The sequence below is a fragment of the Erythrolamprus reginae genome, chromosome Z (genome assembly GCF_031021105.1).
Source record: "Erythrolamprus reginae isolate rEryReg1 chromosome Z, rEryReg1.hap1, whole genome shotgun sequence".
In the NCBI taxonomy this organism is placed as follows: Eukaryota; Metazoa; Chordata; class Lepidosauria; order Squamata; family Dipsadidae; genus Erythrolamprus; species Erythrolamprus reginae.
The window spans coordinates 8,330,066-8,347,303 of NC_091963.1; the positions used below are offsets into that span (position 1 = coordinate 8,330,066).

General features: G+C 43.1%; 1 protein-coding gene across 10 annotated transcripts in view; it reads right to left on the reverse strand.

The window, feature by feature from the left end:
- Positions 1-17,238, reverse strand: part of ACVR2B (activin A receptor type 2B) — a 127,958-nt gene that overhangs the window by 27,810 nt on the left and 82,910 nt on the right. For 7 of the 10 annotated variants that reach the window (XM_070727812.1, XM_070727811.1, XM_070727809.1 and 4 more), the window contains exons 2-5: positions 12,952-13,159; positions 3,854-3,963; positions 3,702-3,758; positions 1,037-1,188 (exon numbers count right to left, since the gene is read on the reverse strand). In XM_070727812.1, coding sequence (XP_070583913.1) covers positions 1,037-1,188; positions 3,702-3,758; positions 3,854-3,963; positions 12,952-13,159 — 527 coding nt within the window. The remainder of the gene's footprint in view (positions 1-1,036; positions 1,189-3,701; positions 3,759-3,853; positions 3,964-12,951; positions 13,160-17,238) is intronic. The other 3 variants (XM_070727810.1, XM_070727816.1, XM_070727815.1) reach the window with 1 other exon arrangement.

The following is a 17,238-nucleotide window of genomic DNA, read 5'->3' on the forward strand; positions in this document are numbered from 1 at the left end:
CCGCCTTTCTCCAGTGGAGTCAGGACAGCGTACAAGATAAAAATGATACGATTTTAAAATCTAACGTAAAAAAAAGTATTAAAACAATACAAAATTGAAAACTTTGAATTTTTAAATAACCATTCAACCAAACATACTATCAGTTGGAGCAAAGAGTTCACGCTCAACGGCCCCAGGTCTGCCAGCAAAGGCATGCTTTTGAGGCCTTTCAGAAGGCCAGGAGGGTGGGGGCAATGCAAATCTATGGGGGGTGCTGGTTCCAGAGGATCGGGGCCGCCACAGAGAGGGCCCCGCCAGGCGGCATTGCTTGGCTAACAGGACCTGGAGAAGGGCGACCCTGTGGGATCTAACCAGCCATTTGGATGTCTGAGGTGGGAGACGGTTCCGATGGGCAGGAGCTGGAGGAAGTGATGGTAGTTCGCCCTGTTGCATCGGTACTTAGGTCTGAAACCTGGACTGTCAGCTCTCCAAGTTCCACATCTGCAAGCGCTCAGCCATTGCATCCTATGCTCAAGTTTATTTATTTTTATTTATTTATTGATTGATTGGATTTGTATGCCGCCCCTCTCCGCAGACTCAGGGCGGCTGACAACAGTGATAAAAATAGCATGTAACAATCCGATACTAAAACAACTAAAAAACCCTTATTTATAAAACCAAACATACATACAAACATACCATGCATAAATTGTAGAGGCCTAGGGGGAAAGAATATCTCAGTTCCCCCATGCCTGACGACAGAGGTGGGTTTTAAGGAGGTTACGAAAGGCAAGGAGGGTGGGGGCAATTCTAATCTCTGGGCGGGAGTTGGTTCCAGAGGGCCGGGGCTGCTACAGAGAAGGCTCTTCCCCTGGGTCCCACCAAGCGGCATTGTTTAGTCGACGGGACCCGAAGAAGACCCACTTTGTGGGACCTAACTGGTCACTGGGATTCGTGAATAAATATTCGATTTATTTCACGCCGCTGGAATGAAGGACAACACTGAGTTCTTTGAGCAGATAACTACTTGACTAGAAACCTCTCCCATCTTACATACCTCGCTGACATCGACGTGACCATAGGGAGGCTTGCGGTGACGGTACATCCAGAAAGCCAGCAAGATTGCAACGGAGAGAGCGGTCATGGGAAACAAGGAGTAGATCACAACGTGGAGCAGGGAGGCGTTTGGAGGCGGTGGTTCATAAACCACTGAAAGAAAAGAGTAACCTTGTTTAGACCAGGTACAAATGTCAGTCTCCAGCATCTTGCCTTCAAGGCAAGGTAGAAGCCACAGGTAGTCCTCAACTTACAACCACAATCGAACTCAAAATGCCTGTTGCTAAACGAGGCACTTGCGTACGTTTTGTCCCAGACTGAGATCTTTCTTGCCACAGTTGTTAAGCAAAACACTGCTGCTGTTAAGTTGCCTGGTTGATAAATGAACCTGGCTTCCCTATTGCCAGAAGGTCACATGATCCCTGCAACCGTCGTAAGTACATGCCAGTTGCCAAGCGTCTGAATTTTGATCACGTGACCACGGGGGGGATGCTGCAATGGTTCTAAGGGTGAAAAATGGTCACAGGTCACTTTTTTCAGTGCCGTCGTAACTTGGAATGATCGCGAAATGAACTGCTGTAAGTTGAGGTCTACCTGTATCCTAACGTGACTATTTCAAAGAATTTGACGTGAGGGTTAGTACTTGCCCATATTAATAACCGCTGCACTTTTCTTAAGCGTTGGTAAGTTCCACAATATCTTTATCTCTCCTTCTATGAAGAGTCCCGGAAAAAAAATTATTCCCCCCAAAATGATAGTGCTTAAAAGCTCTACCATACATTTTGTTCTCCCAGGAAAAAAAAATCAATTTGAAAGAGGGGAGGGGAAAATTGAGTTTCTGCGTAAGACCCCATGCTTCATTGCATAACCAGACAGGTAACATGTACCTAGTGACTGTTATTTTGGGGGTCTGAGCATTTCAACTTTAGCTTCAATCAAGTTAAAAGGGCGGGAATTTCTGAAACATTATATTGTGGCTTTTTAAAATGTTATTTCAATCAAAACATTTTAGAGAGGCATGCAAACATCATCGGACAGGCTCCAGAATGTTTTGATTATGGCTCCTGAAAAAATGGTCCATTAGGGACCAACATTTCCCATAATTAGTGCATTCAGCTGGCAGCCTGAAGCGAAATTGCAGCGTGGTGCCTTAGCTAGGAATGAACAGTCCATCGGTCCATAATGATCCAGTCATATCCACCAACTGTCCCTTAAGTGGGCGTCATTAACAAGCGGCAGTTGTTTTGAAGATGGTTCAACATGTTTGCCATGTCTTCAGAACAAGAGGTTCTGAACAGCAACACCTGCAAGAATCTGCAGTGAGACTGAAATGAAGAAGCATAGATCATGACTCTTATTCGCACAAAACATGTGACCTGATACTTGTGCTAAGGAATTTGACCCAGGTCCATAAGTGGCATCTTGGCATCGCCAAATTTCCCTGCAGTTTCTTATTTATTTATTTATTATTTCATCTTTTTTTGTTGTTCTCCTTATATCAAACCATCTCTATTTTGCTTGTTTATTGAATCAACGGAGTGCAGAAGCTCACTTGCTTAATTACTTAAATGATCTCCAGAACTTTGATTCGATTTTTTAAAGTCAGCTATTTCTCATCAAGACAAAGAGCAGACGAGTAGGGTTTGGTCGGTCAAAGAAGAACGTTGTGTTCTTTTTTTTTTTTTTTGGATGGACACTACATTCTGGATTACTTTATGTCTTCTAGATCGCTAATGCTTGACCGCCTGCATTCCCTTAAAAGAATTGCAGGAAGCAGTGTGAACTGACCTACTGTTAAAGATGGCCCTAACCTAAAATAAAAACCAACCAATCAAAATCACATTTTATATAGAACAGGGGGGAAAGTAGGAGGATCAGAACCATGAAAATGTTGAGCAAACTCTTTTTCTGGTCATAGACTTTTCAACCTGTAACGCAGAGGTCTTCAAACTTGGCAACTTTAAGACTGGAGGACTTCAATTCCCAGGATTCTCCAGCCAGCTATGCTGGCTAATGCTTGACCGCCTGCATTCCCTTAAAAGAATTGCAGGAAGCAGTGTGAACTGACCTACTGTTAAAGATGGCCCTAACCAAAAATAAAAACCAACCAATCAAAATCACATGTTTTGAATTCTCCCAGAGAATTCTGGGAGTTGAAGTTCACCAGTCTTAAAGTTGCCAAGTTTGAGGACCCATACTGTAACCTCTTAACTCTAGCAATGGACTTTTAAAAGTCAGCTCTTCTAACAAACATTTAGCCTGTCAGAATATTCTAAGATGGAAAGGAATTCTCTTATTTTTAATCTTAGAGAATTGCATTGAAATTCATTAATTTAACCAGGATAACGGAGTTTGAAGGGACCTTGGAGGTCTTATAGTCTGATCCTCTCCTCAGGCAGGAAACCCTATAGCATTTCAGACTAATGGATGCCCACTCTCTTCTTAAAAACCTCCAGCGTTGGAGCACCCATAACTTCTGGAGGCAAGCTGTTCCACGGGTTAACTGTGCGGAAATTTCTCCTTATCTCTTGGTTGGTTCTCTCCTTCCCCTCCGTTGCTTCTTGTCCTGCTTTGAAGAATAGCTTCTCTTTGTGGTAGCCCCTCAAATCCTGGAAGACTGTTCTCATGTCAGCCCTAGTCCCTTCTTTTCATTACGCTGAACATACCCAATTTCTGCAACCGTTGTTGGTATCTTTTCATAGCCAGCTTCCTTTTCTCAGAACCTGGGAAAAAACTACATTTTGTAAAAAAAAGAAAAACAAACCAAAGATGGAAACTTACTGTACTGGGTTCAAAGGTTTATACTCTTGACTCTTACCTTGCGGGTCATTAGGTTCAGGTAAGTGAGTGAACTTTTCATTGCAGAAATTCCCTTCACAACAACAGAAATACACTTGTGGATTCTCCTCTGTGGCCACACATTCCTCCCTGTTCATTAAAACAACACAAAAGAAAAGAAGCTAAGCCAGTGAATCCCTGTGTTGTTCCACGCAACTGGGCTTGCTTCACCGTGCAAGCAAATTTCTTTTTATTTTTCTATTTCGCTGATGCACCGTATTTTATAAGAGGTGTTAAAGGAACAAAATTCCTGGTGGGAGACCTTCAAACCTTGAAAGGAACTTTAGAGGAAGCAAAAATATAGTTATAATAGCCATGGGTTGTCCTCAACTTACAACTGTTTCTGGGACTGGAACCTCCAATGTTAAGCGAGATGGTTGTTAAGTGAATTGTCTGGTTTTACAACCGCTTTTGTCATGGTTAAAATGAATCGCCAGTCGTTGAATGGTAATTAAGCACATCTGGCTTACCCCTTTTGGCTTTGTTTGTTGGAATCTGGCTGGGAAGGTCACAAATTGTGATCACATGACCCTGGGACATTGCAAATATCAGGCCAGTTGCCAAAGGCCTGAATTCTGATCATGTGACTGCAGGAATGGTGCAATAGTTGTGCTGAATGGATGGTTGTAAGTCAAGGACTATCTATATCATATTATTTGGATATCCATCCTAAGATAAAATACAGAAAATAGTATAAGGGCAGACTAGATGGACCATGAGGTCTTTTTCTGCCGTCAGTCTTCTATGTTTCTATCTTGTATTTATTAATCAATCAATCAATCAATCAATCAATCAATGAATTAATTAATTACATTTCTATGCCGCCCTTCTTGAGGCGACTCATGTTATCCAGAGCCACTTTCCTTGATATGGGATGCCAATATAAATTGGATTATTTATTTATTCAATTTTTATGCCGCCCTTCTTCTTAGACTCAGGGCGGCTTACAACGTGTTAGCAATAGCACTTTTTAACACAGCCACCCTATTGCCCCCACAATCCGGGTCCTCATTTGACCCACCTCGGAAGGATGGAAGGCTGAGTCAACCTTGAGCCGGTGGTGAGATTTGAACCGCTGACCTACAGATCTGCAGTCAGCTTAAGTGGCCTGCAGTACAGCACTCTACCTGCTGCGCCACCCCGGATTAATAAAAACAAACAAACTATAGCTACCATATGTTTGTGTTCTAAGAGAATGCAAAGAAACACACACAAATAATCCCTCCTTTGGGTATTGAAGGAAGGAAAAAAGGAGAGGAAATAATATTCCCAGCAAATCATACAGGTGACTTGCAATGACAATTAAGCCCAAAATTTCTGTTGTTAAGTGAATTTTGCTCCATTTTAGCGGCTTTCTTGCCCCAGTTGTTAAATGAATCACTGCAGTTAAGTTAAGCACAGTTGTTAAGCAAAATATGGCTTCCCCATTGACTTTGCTTGTCAGATGGTCACAAAAGGGGACCAAGCAACCCCAGGACACTGCAGCCGTCAGTTGCCAAGCGTCTGAATTTTGAAGTTGTGACTATAGAGATGCTGCAAGAGTGATAAGTGTGAAAAATGGTCATGTCTCTTTTTTTCCTCCAATGCTGTTGTAATTTTGGTCACTAAATGAACTGTTGTAAGTCACAACCTATGGAATCTTTACGTTGCAAATCCATAGAAAGCTATCTGAAAGAGGAGTGGCTCCTAATGTTTTTCTCTGCAGGAAAATGCAATGGTCAATGATGGAGCCTTCACAAAAAATGATAGCCTGTATCATCCAGGCTGGATTATCATCTTGTTACTGTAAACTAATTTTCACTAGGTTTGTCCCCGTTTTCTATTATTGTTAATAAAATCTAAAAGCAAAACTCTTATGAAATATATATTTCCCTTTTCCACAGAAATTATAATAAGAATTTCTGGTTGTCCTTTTATGGCAGGCTGACCTGTCCTTCGAGCTGGACCAGGGGCCAAAGTGACGCAGTGCGAAAACACAGTTTGTGGCCAACAAAAGTGTTTTCATCTTCTCGAATGTCGTTCCCCAGCATCACGCTGAAAGATCCAGGCCATAGTTTGCTAGTTGCACGGAGTGAGCCATTTACACAAATAATTGTGTGACCCAGTGGTTAATGCCTCCCTGAGGAAGTGCAGAAAAAAAGTACTTTGGGCAATGGGTAGCCAAGGCTTGCTTAGTCTTCAAAGTCAACCCAAGACTATGTGGGCCTTTATCACTGTATCCAGCAATTCCACCTTAAATGGATCACACTCAGGGGCGGATTCCCAATTCTGCTACCAGTGCGCTGTGCATGCGGCTTTGCTTCTGCTGTGGGCATTCATGCGCGTTTCAGAAAGATTTTGTTTCTATGCATGCGCACAATGGGAGATTTCAGCTATTTTTTTGCTTCTGCGCATGCGCAGAATCGCCTCTCCCGAGATTTCACTGGAACGCGCACCCGCACCCACAGCAGAAGCAAATCTACGTGCATAGCTCACTTTTTGCTACCAGTGTGCCTTCCTTATGCAGAACCAGTAGCAACCCGATACTGAAGATATTTCTTAAGCTTCTGTTTTATGACCTTGTTTGTATTTAGCGCATCCTTTTCTGAGATGCCACCAAGATCTAGCACATATTCAATTCAATTCAATTTATTAGATTTGTATGCCGCCCCTTTCCGAAGACTCGGGGTGGCTCACAATAATAAAAACAGTATAACAATGGAACAAATCTAATAATAAAATTATGTTAGAAAACCCCAACAATTTAAAAACCATACAACACATACATACCAAACATAAAATATAAGAAAGCCTGGGGGAGATGTCTTAATTCTCACATGCCTGGCGATATAGGTGGGTCTTGAGTAACTTGCGAAAGACAAGGAGGGTGGGGGTCGTTCTAATCTCCAGGGGGAGTTCATTCCCGAGGGCCGGGGCCGCCACAGAGAAGACTCTTCCTCTGGGGCCCGCCAAACAACATTATTTGGTCGACGGGACCCGGAGAAGGTCAACTCTGGGACCTTATCGGCCGCTGGGATTCATGCGGTAGAAGGCGGTTCCGGAGGTATTCTGGTCCAATGCCATGAAGGGCTTTAAAGGTCACATATCCTCCTAGGGATATCAACCAGAGTTCCTTTACCCAGCCTGTTCTGTCAGGCTCTGGTAGGAGCCTCCCGAAAAGTCAAGGATACAAATTTCAGACACACACACACGTTTGAAAATTCAAAACAATGTTCTTTATCACAAAAGTCAAAATAAACTACGCACTCTTTTTGTATTGCAAAGAGCACTCTTCCCAAAACAACCCGGTAGTCTGTACAATGTCCCTTAAGCAGTCATTAAGTACTTAGCCAGCAGCTGTGGAGAAACTTCACACCCCTTCTTCTTCCAAGGAAGGGAGACACACACACACACTGCTCTGCTTTGGTTTCAAAGGCATAAAAAAGCAACCAAGTCCAGCACACAAGATTCCTGACGAAACTGCAACAGATATTCTTCCACAATGGCCAAACTCACATGCTGCTATTTATAGCAGCAGCCTTAATTACTGGAGCCCCACCCAAACACAGGTGGCCTCCCTTATTTCCTGTAATATGTTCTTACTTGGTCTCTTCTACGCATAATTCTGCGCTTGCGGGGGTCCAAAATGTCATCATCTGAAGCTATAGAAGATAAGGAAGATTGACTGCTTTGGCTGTGTGCCAAGCCCTCCTCTGCTGAGTCACTCCCACCTTCTTCTTCGTCTGAGGAAACTAAACTCTGAACTGATTCTATCGGCAATAACACAGGCCTGTGACATGTTGAAGTTTCCCCTGCATCCACCTCCCCATTCCCTGGGGCAGGACCTGGGCCAGAGCCAACCACAACACCGCCCATGGGAAGGCCATGTCTCATCACATGGATAACAGGGAGAGTGTTCAACTGAACAGAGTAGAGGTAGTCTTCGACTTATGACTGGTCACTTAAGTTCTGGACCTACCTGGAAGGTACTTATGACCCAGAGTCAAAGTTCTGATGGCTGGAGGACCTCTACGGTCATGCGAGCATTTTTTGGGGCGGTGAATAGAATAGAATAGAATAGAATAGAATTTTATTGGCCAAGTGTGATTGGACACACAAGGAATTTGTCTTGGTGCATATGCTCTCAATATGCATAAAAGAAAAATATACATTTGTCAAGAATCCTGTGGTACAACACTTAATGATTGTAAAAATCTTAAGATACAAGCAACAAGTTACAGTCATACAGTCCTAAGTGTGATGAAAAGGATGATAGGAATGATGAGAAAAACTAGTAGAAATAGAAGTGCAGACTTAGTAAGAAGACTGACAGTGTTGAGGGAATTATTTGTTTAGCAGAGTGATGGCGTTCGGGGGAAAAACTGTTCTTGTGTCTCGTTGTCTTGGTGTGCAGTGCTCTGTAGCGACGTTTTGAGAGTAGGAGTTGAAATAGTTTGTGTCCAGGGTGCGAGCGGTCAGTAAATTAGCAGCCAATCACAATTCCAAAACCAGATCATAAGTATCTTTTTGGAGGTTCGTTGTAACATCAAGTGGTCACTAACCACGCGCAAGGACTACCTGTAATGTGAATAGAGGCTCCATGACTCATTCCTGAGGATTGAGGTGTTTGTGAGAGTCACAGTTGGCTCCAAGGAAATGTTCCTACCATCATCCTACACGGAATGCAATTTTGAATAGGTCGAGACCACCTGTATATATTTGTTTTTTCTCTCAGCAACGACCATCCTCCCACTTCTAGCTATAAATCTAACTTTTTCTTTCAACCAGTATTACTGATGTGGTTGTAAACATTTAATAAACTCCCGGACCTAGGAGAAAACCAGCTAAGTGCATTTAAGAGGAATACAGCTGAGTGGTTTAGCCGACACCACCGAAACAAAAACGAACAGAAGGCGGATGGATTCTATGGCCATCCTGAAATGGGCAATTAATGGGCAGCAGTTGCTGAAAAACAGGTCCACGGTTCCAGTCATTTTTGCCCTTGACCTTAAGCTTGTTTTTCTCACTCCAAATTATTCATTTTCTCCTTTTTCTACAGAAAACAAGCAAACAAGGGAACCATGGTTTGCCACGTACAGGATATTCTCTTGAGCAGGCTGGGAAAAGGACTGGGTTTTTATTGTGTGAAAAACACCTAGCAGATTATTTTTTTTACTTTACTGGATTCTACAATTACATGAAAAACCAGGCAATTGTTGACCTAATGTACAGGCCTTAAATTGAAGTCAGCATGACCGACAGTCTTCCCACTCCTCAAAGTAGCTCTGTGAAAATAGCCCTTTCACAGGATTGAATACCTTCTTAAGGTGGGTGAAGGAAGGTAGGGGCATTTCAGGGCTTGGAGGGTGGGTGGGTGGGTAGGAATAGTGGAACCATTCCTCCCCAGTCATTGTTGAACTATGATTTGCAGAAGCTCTAGCTAGTAGAGCTAGTCCTCAACTTACGACCGCAAAGAAGCCCACCATGTCCAGTCAGCGAAGCAGTGGAAGTGATGTGCCGGTGCCTGGAGGCTGTTGGGGCCTGGATGGGTGTCAACAAACTCAAACTCAACCCAGACAAGACGGAGTGGCTGTGGGTCTTGCCTCCCAAGGACAATTCCATCTGTCCGTCCATCACCCTGAAGGAAGGGAGAATCATTGACCCCCCTCAGAGAGGGTTCGCAACTTGGGCGTCCTCCTCGATCCACAGCTCACATTAGAGAAACATCTTTCAGCTGTGGCGAGGGGGGCGTTTGCCCAGGTTCGCCTGGTGCATCAGTTGCGTCCCTATCTGGACTGGGAGTCACTGCTCACAGTCACTCATGCCCTCATCACCTCGAGGTTCGACTACTGTAATGCTCTCTACATGGGGCTACCTTTGAAAAGTGTTCGGAAACTTCAGATCGTGCAGAATGCAGCTGCGAGAGCAATCATGGGCTTTTCCAAATATGCCCATGTTACACCAACACTCCGCAGTCTACATTGGTTGACGATCAGTTTCCGGTCACAATTCAAAGTGTTGGTTATGACCTATAAAGCCCTTCATGGCACTGGACCAGATTACCTCAGGGACCGCCTTCTGCCGCACGAATCCCAGCGGCCAGTTAGGTCCCACAGAGTGGGTCTTCTCCGGGTCCCGTCAACTAAACAATGCCACTTGGCGGGACCCAGGGGAAGAGCCTTCTCTGTGGCGGCCCCGGCCCTCTGGAACCAACTCCCCCCAGAGATCAGAATTGCCCCCACCCTCCTTGCCTTTCGTAAGCTACTTAAAACCCACCTCTGTCGCCAGGCATGGGGGAATTAAGAGTTTTCTCCCCCTCGGCCGTTACAACTGTTTATATGGTATGCTTGTAGGTATGTTTGGTTTTTTATATATTAAGGGGTTTTAATTTGCTTTTAGTATTGGATTTTATTGTACATTGTTTATGATTGTTGTTAGCCGCCCCGAGTTTTCGGAGAGGGGCGGCATATAAATCCAATAAAACTTGAAACTTGAAACATTTATTGTTGCTAAGCGAGACATTCGTTAAGTGAGTTTTGCCCCGTTTTACAACCTTCCTTGCCACTGTTGCTAAGTCAGCGACAGGGTTGTTAAGTGAATCTGACTTCTTCGTCGACTTTGCTCGTCAGGAAGTCATAAAAGGAGGATCACATGACCCTGGGACCCTGCAACAGCCATAAATACAAGTCAGTTTCCAAGCATCTTGATTCTGATCACATGACCAAGAGAGATGCTGCAATCATCATAAGTCATTTTTTTCTTCAGGGCTGTTGTAACTTCAAACGGTCACTAAGTGAACCGTTGTAAGTCGAGGATTACCTGTACAACCGTGGGGAAATGGGGGCTTGAAGAGGTTAATATGAGGATGGAATTGGATATTTTACCAGAATGGTGTCAATTTTGCTGGCCTTTTGTAAAGCCCTGACCCTGTGCCCAAGTCTGGGTGTGCGAAGGGACCTGTTTGTTTAGATCTTTATTTATTAATTTTATTAATTAAAATTATTTTTGTAAATAAGGCAGTGGAGTAAACCTCCTCCTACTTTCCTCACAACAAAACCCTGTGAGATACTTTGGACTGAAAGGGAATGATTGGCTCATGGTCAGCCACCCGTCTTTCATGCCTAAAGTGAGACTAGAACTCACAACCTCTTCATGATTAGCCCTAAGTCATCTAGCTGGCTTTCCTTGGTTAAAGAGCATTCTTGGTGTATGGATTATTGTTGCTTGTGTATTTAAATTTTTGGTTAGATCGATTTTTGGGGTTGCTAGAATTCAAAAATGACTTGAGGGGATATTTATTTATTTATTTATTTATTGGATTTGTATGCCGCCCCTCTCCGCAGACTCGGGGCGGCTAACAACAATGATAAAAAAACAGCATGTAACAATCCAATTAATAAAACAACTAAAAACCCTTATTATAAAACCAAACATACACACAGACATACCAGGCATAACTTGTAATGGCCTAGGGGGAAGGAATATCTCAACTCCCCCATGCCTGGCGGCATAAGTGAGTCTTGAGTAGTTTACGAAACACAGGGAGGGTGGGGGCAGTTCTAATCTCCGGGGGGAGTTGGTTCCAGAGGGCCGGGGCCGCCACAGAGAAGGCTCTTCCCCTGGGGCCCGCCAAACGACATTGTTTAGTCGACGGGACCCGGAGAAGGCCAACTCTGTGGGACCTTATCGGTCGCTGGAATTTGTGCGGTAGCAGGCGGTTCCCGAGGTACTCTGGTCCAATGCCATGTAGGGCTTTAAAGGTCATGACCAACACTTTGAATTGTGACCGGAAACTGATCAGCAGCCAATGCAAGCCACGGAATGTTGAAGAAACATGGGGGAATCTTGAAAGCCCCACGACGGCTCTCGCGGCTGCGTTCTGCACGATCTGAAGTTTCCGAACACTTTTCATCAATAAATCAACTTACTGCATTTTTTTAAAATTTTATTTTGAATTTTGTTCACTGCCCCAGTCACCCCAATCGCTGCCTGACTCCATAGCAGTTCTGCTCGGTATACAATACAGTAATACCTCATGATACGAACTTAATTGGTGCAAGGAGGAGGTTCGTAAGACGAAAGGTTCGTAAGACGAAAGATTGTTTCCCATAGGAAACAATGTAAAGTCAATTAATCCGTGCAACCAAAAAACCCCCCGCAAAAAAACGGCTTTCGGCGACTGCTGGGAAGCGGCGCAGCTGTTTTAAAAGGTCACAGCCGGCCTGGGGGGCTTCCCAGCAACCTCCCGAACCGAACCCGGGGTTCAGAAAAATTTTGCCTCTTCTTACGAACGTTTTTCGAGTTACGAACCGGCGTTCGGGAGGCTTCTGGGAAGCCCCGCCGCCCGGCTGTCACCTTTTAAAACAGCCGCGCGGCTTCCCAGCAGTCTCCGAACGCCGGTTCGTAACTCGAAAAAAGTTTGTAAGAAGAGGCAAAAATTTTCTGAACCCCGGGTTCGTATCACGAGTTGTTCGTAAGACGAGGGGTTCGTATGTTGAGGTACCACTGTATTAAAAACAATTAACATACTCATTAATATCCATGAAATCTGCTTTGCAAATCCCTACCTTAAGAATCAAGAAGAATGAAATTCAAATGGGTGGCTTTTACAGTTTGGCTACTATAAGACTTTCAATGCCCCCACTCACTCTGCCTCACTGATATTTAAATTTAGTTTGAATCTATTTTGTGCACCTGTGTTGTTGCGGTTGAAGCTGAAGTACTCACTGACCGGTAGGACATATTTTAGGAACTACATTTAGATCAGATTGAAGGCGATGTAGCTCTGCTGATCCAAGTTCAGCCCCCCACCCCACTCTTGTGAATTCCATTGAATCTAGCCAATTTAACTTTTCAATTAGTGGACCACATTCTTCCTTTAGATAGCAGTAATAAACTCTTGTGCTCTGAACTGTAGGGAATGCTGCTGGTTATTTGCGCCCGACAGTTGTTTACATTAAGAATATGAACCACGGAGCCAAGATTCCCTGGCTGGACAGCCGATCTGAGTCCATTCCTGGGATGCTCACCATTAAACCGGAATTTAGGGCAATGTCTCTTATTTCATGAAAAGAGGAATTCCTACCTCTTCGGCCTTACCTGTCATAGCAATTGAAGTCATCGAGCCAACATCCTTTCTTCACTAGTTCGATGGACCCAGAGTTGTTTCTCCACGACGCATAGCAATGCAGGCGCTTGTCTTTTTCACCTTCACAGCGCTCCACTCCACTCTGGTTCGTCTTCTCCACTTCCCAGTTGGCATTGTAATAAGTGCATTCTCTGGTCTCCACCTCTCCCTGGCCAGATCCTGGAGGAAGATGCAGGAGAATCTAACATTAATGGTCATATTGTGGGGAAGAACAACAATGAAGGCTGGTCGTTGATCATGTTGACCAGGGATGGTAATACTTGTAGCCCAGAACATCTGAAAGACACCAGGTTGAGTAAGGTTACTATCTATATTTCTTACATGGTGGAAGGTCTTAAGCATAAAACGTATCAGGAAAGAATGAACTCAACCTGTATAGTCTGGAGGACAGAAGGAAAAGGGGGGACATGATCAAAACATTTAAATATGTTAAAGGGTTAAATAAGGTTCAGGAGGGAAGTGTTTTTAATAGGAAAGTGAACACAAGAACAAGGGGACACAATCTGAAGTTATTTGGGGAAAAGATCAGAAGCAACATGAGAAAATATTATTTTACTGAAAGAGATGTAGATCCTTGGAACAAACTTCCAGCAGACGTGGTTGGTAAATCCACAGTAACTGAATTTAAACATGCCTGGGATAAACATATATCCATCCTAAGATAAAATACAGAAAATAGTATAAGGGCAGACTAGATGGACCATGAGGTCTTTTTCTGCCGTCAGTCTTCTGTTTCTACATTCCCCAAAATGCATAAATAGAATATAAAACGAGACCAAAGTCCACTCCCCACTAGCATGGATGATGTTGTCTAATTTGGTAATGAAATGTCTGAAAGAAAAGAACCAAGCTCAGAGAGCACCAAGGATCTCTCAAAAGGTGGACCACTCAAACCTTCCAGGACACCCAGCATCCTCACTACTGCTATCAAAGTTACTGGATGACCATGCTTCGAAACCTGTAAAAAATTAGATCGTCTACTTCCAGAGTTTGCGCATACAGAAAGTCCTCACTTCGTGACCAATTTGAAGTTACACCAGAGCTACTTACAACCAATTTTTCAAAGTTGTGACGGCCTTCATCAGAGGCAAAGGACACTTGGAATGTCAGATCATCACAAAATCAACAAAATTAGCGGATAATGGGTCTGGGAAACCAAAAGGACTGGTGATGTTGCTTGCACAAAACCCAACACATCTGCCTCGGCTTGGTACCAGAAGAGGACAAGGTTTTGGTGGTCGGGGACCACACATAAAATTTCTTTTAGAAGAGAAGGCCACAGTGGTGGAAATAAAAATGTGAAACAGATGATGGAGAGGTTTTCTCCAGAATAGAATGACGTCCGAGAACTCACTTCTCGTCATTTGCAACTTAGTATTCTGTGCCTAAGTGTTGGTTGTGGTTTTTTTTTTTTTACAAAAAAACACCTCTGTTGTGGTTTCCCCCCCCCAGTCAATTCATTTCTCAAGGGCCAGAAGGTTGGCTTTCCCACATTTATACAACAATTTTTGCCAATTAGTTGGGAAATGAAGATTGCGCAACCCTCAACTGACAATGATGTCCCACAATGTCCTAAGGTTTCTTGGATGAATATAAAACTAAATGAGAGATTACATTGCATCTCTGTGTTTGCTTTCTGTGGTTTCATCTATTTCAAGGCCCTTTTCATCTCATCGAAGGCATCCAATGCTCAATTTCCTTAGATTTCCAAAGCACAATTCAAATGGCTAAGAAATAGAGTATTGATCTTTGTAAGGTCTATCAGATCTCTCGATCGGCTGGCATTCCTCATTATTTAACAAAAGGGGCATATTGGGTGCTCATTTTTTCATCCACTGATCTAATACAGGGACATATCTTTAAATGACAATGCTCACATTATTTTAGGCTTGGTAATCGCGACGCAAGTTTATTTTCCTGCAATTAGCAAATATATATAATTATCGTGATAATAAAACTATATTCTGTACTGCTTGTTTTAAGTTGGACTAGTTAAGCAGTTTTAAATCCGAGTCTTCGGAGAGGGGCGGCATACAAATCTAATAAATAAATAAATAAAATAAATAAAGACAATTTCATATTTTGCTGATTGATCAGTGAGCATGTTCCTATTGGTAGCAGGATTTACTGTATTGTTAACAATTTGCAACTGTACTGAAACAGCCAAATAATTGCAGTTTCAAAATTGTGTCGATAGTTTTGAAGATTAATAAAGTTGGTTAGTGGAAATGTTGACAATATTAAACTTTTTTTTACTCTTGCAATCTGTAACAAAACAGGATGTTTTATTATGAAAGCAGATATAACTCCACCTTATGTAGAAATTGGGCATGTATAAAGAGAAGAGGTCGTCTGAAATGGGGGGAAAAAGTCAGGAATCGATAATGATCACAACAAGCTTTATCTTGGTATCAAAAATGAACATACATGGCAAGAAGAAAGAATTCATCTGTCTGTCTACTTATTTATCATCTATTTATCTATTTCCAATCCCTCTCAATTAAGAGACCAAAAATATTTAAAGAGGATAAGATTCTTATTACATTTATTGTTTTAACCTGATAATAGAGAAACATCTTTCAGCTGTGGCGAGGGGGGGCGTTTGCCCAGGTTTGCCTGGTGCACCAGTTGCGGCCCTATTTGGACAGGGAGTCATTGCTCATAGTCACTCATGCCCTCATCACCTCGAGGCTCGACTACTGCAATGCTCTCTACATGGGGCTACCTTTGAAAAAAGTTCAAAAATTTCAGATCGTGCAGAATGCAGCTGCGAGAGCAGTCATGGGCTTCCCCAAATATGCCCATGTTACACCAACACTCCGCAGTCTGCATTGGTTGCCGATCAGTTTCCGGTCACAATTCAAAGTGTTAGTTATGACCTATAAAGCCCTTCATGGCACCGGACCAGATTATCTCAGGGACCGCCTTCTGCTGCACGAATCCCAGCGACCAGTTAGGTCCCACAGAGTGGGCCTTCTCCAGGTCCTGTCAACTAAACAATGTTGTTTGGCGGGACCCAGGGGAAGAGCCTTCTCTGTGGCGGCCCCGGCCCTTTGGAATCAACTCCCCCCAGAGATTAGAGTTGCCCCCACCCTCCTCGCCTTTCGTAAGCTTCTTAAAACCCACCTCTGCCGTCAGGCATGGGGGAACTGAGATACTCTTTCCCCCTAGGCCTTTACAATTTACGCATGGTTATGTTTGGTTTTTATAATAAGGTTTTTTTTAGTTATTTTAGAATTGGATTGGATTGTTACATGTTGTTTTTAGCATTGTTGTTAGCTGCCCCGAGTCTACGGAGAGGGGTGGCAAACAAATCCAATCAATCAATCAATCAATCAATCAATCAATCAATAATAAAATACATGGTTTAAAATACTGGAGAGGTAAAAACATGTTCTAAGTTAGATCAACTTAATCTGGTAGAAGATAATCATGACTGTAAGAAAGGTTTATAGCATTCTGGAGGAGGAAATCTTTTGTCTTTTCATGGATGAAATGTAGCAATTGCTTTTTTAAAAAAAAGGAAAATATAGGAACTGTTGCATTCTGTAAGTGTTTGTAACTTTGATGCTGGGAGAATGCTTCAAAAGTCAAAGCAATTGTTTTCAACTATCGGTAACTTTGTTTCTTAACACAACACTTCAACTTCTGCTTTGCAGAAAGATAAGAGAAACTCCCACAGATTCCTCAATTTAGTGATCAGATGGGCCATGTGAACAAAGGAGATTTGCCATAGAAGGATTCAATGAAACTTTCAGAGATTGGGCAAACCCATGGGGAATGTTTTAAAGCAGTGTTTTTCAACCAGTGTGCCGCGGCACACTAGTGTGCCGCGAGGCATGGTCAGGTGTGCCGCGAAGCTCAGAGAGAGAAAGAAAACAAGAGAAAGAAAGAGCAAGAGAGAGAGAAAGAAAACGAGACAAAGCAAGCAAGAGAGAAAGAAAGAAAGCAAGAGAGAGAGAAAGAACAAGAGAGAAAGAAAGCAAGAGAGAGCAAGAGAGAGAAAGAAAGAAAGAAAGAGAGAGAGAAAGACATAGAAGGAAGTAGGGAGGGAGAGAGAAAGAGCAAAAAAGAGGAAAGAAGGAAAAGAGAAAGAAAGAGGGATGGAGAGAGAGAAAAAAAGAGGGAGAGAAAGGGGGAGAGAAAAATAGAGCGAAAGGGAGGAAGAGAGAATTTTTTTGTCCAAACTTTTTTTAGCCCCTCCCCCTCCAATGTGCCCCATGGTTTTGTAAATGTAA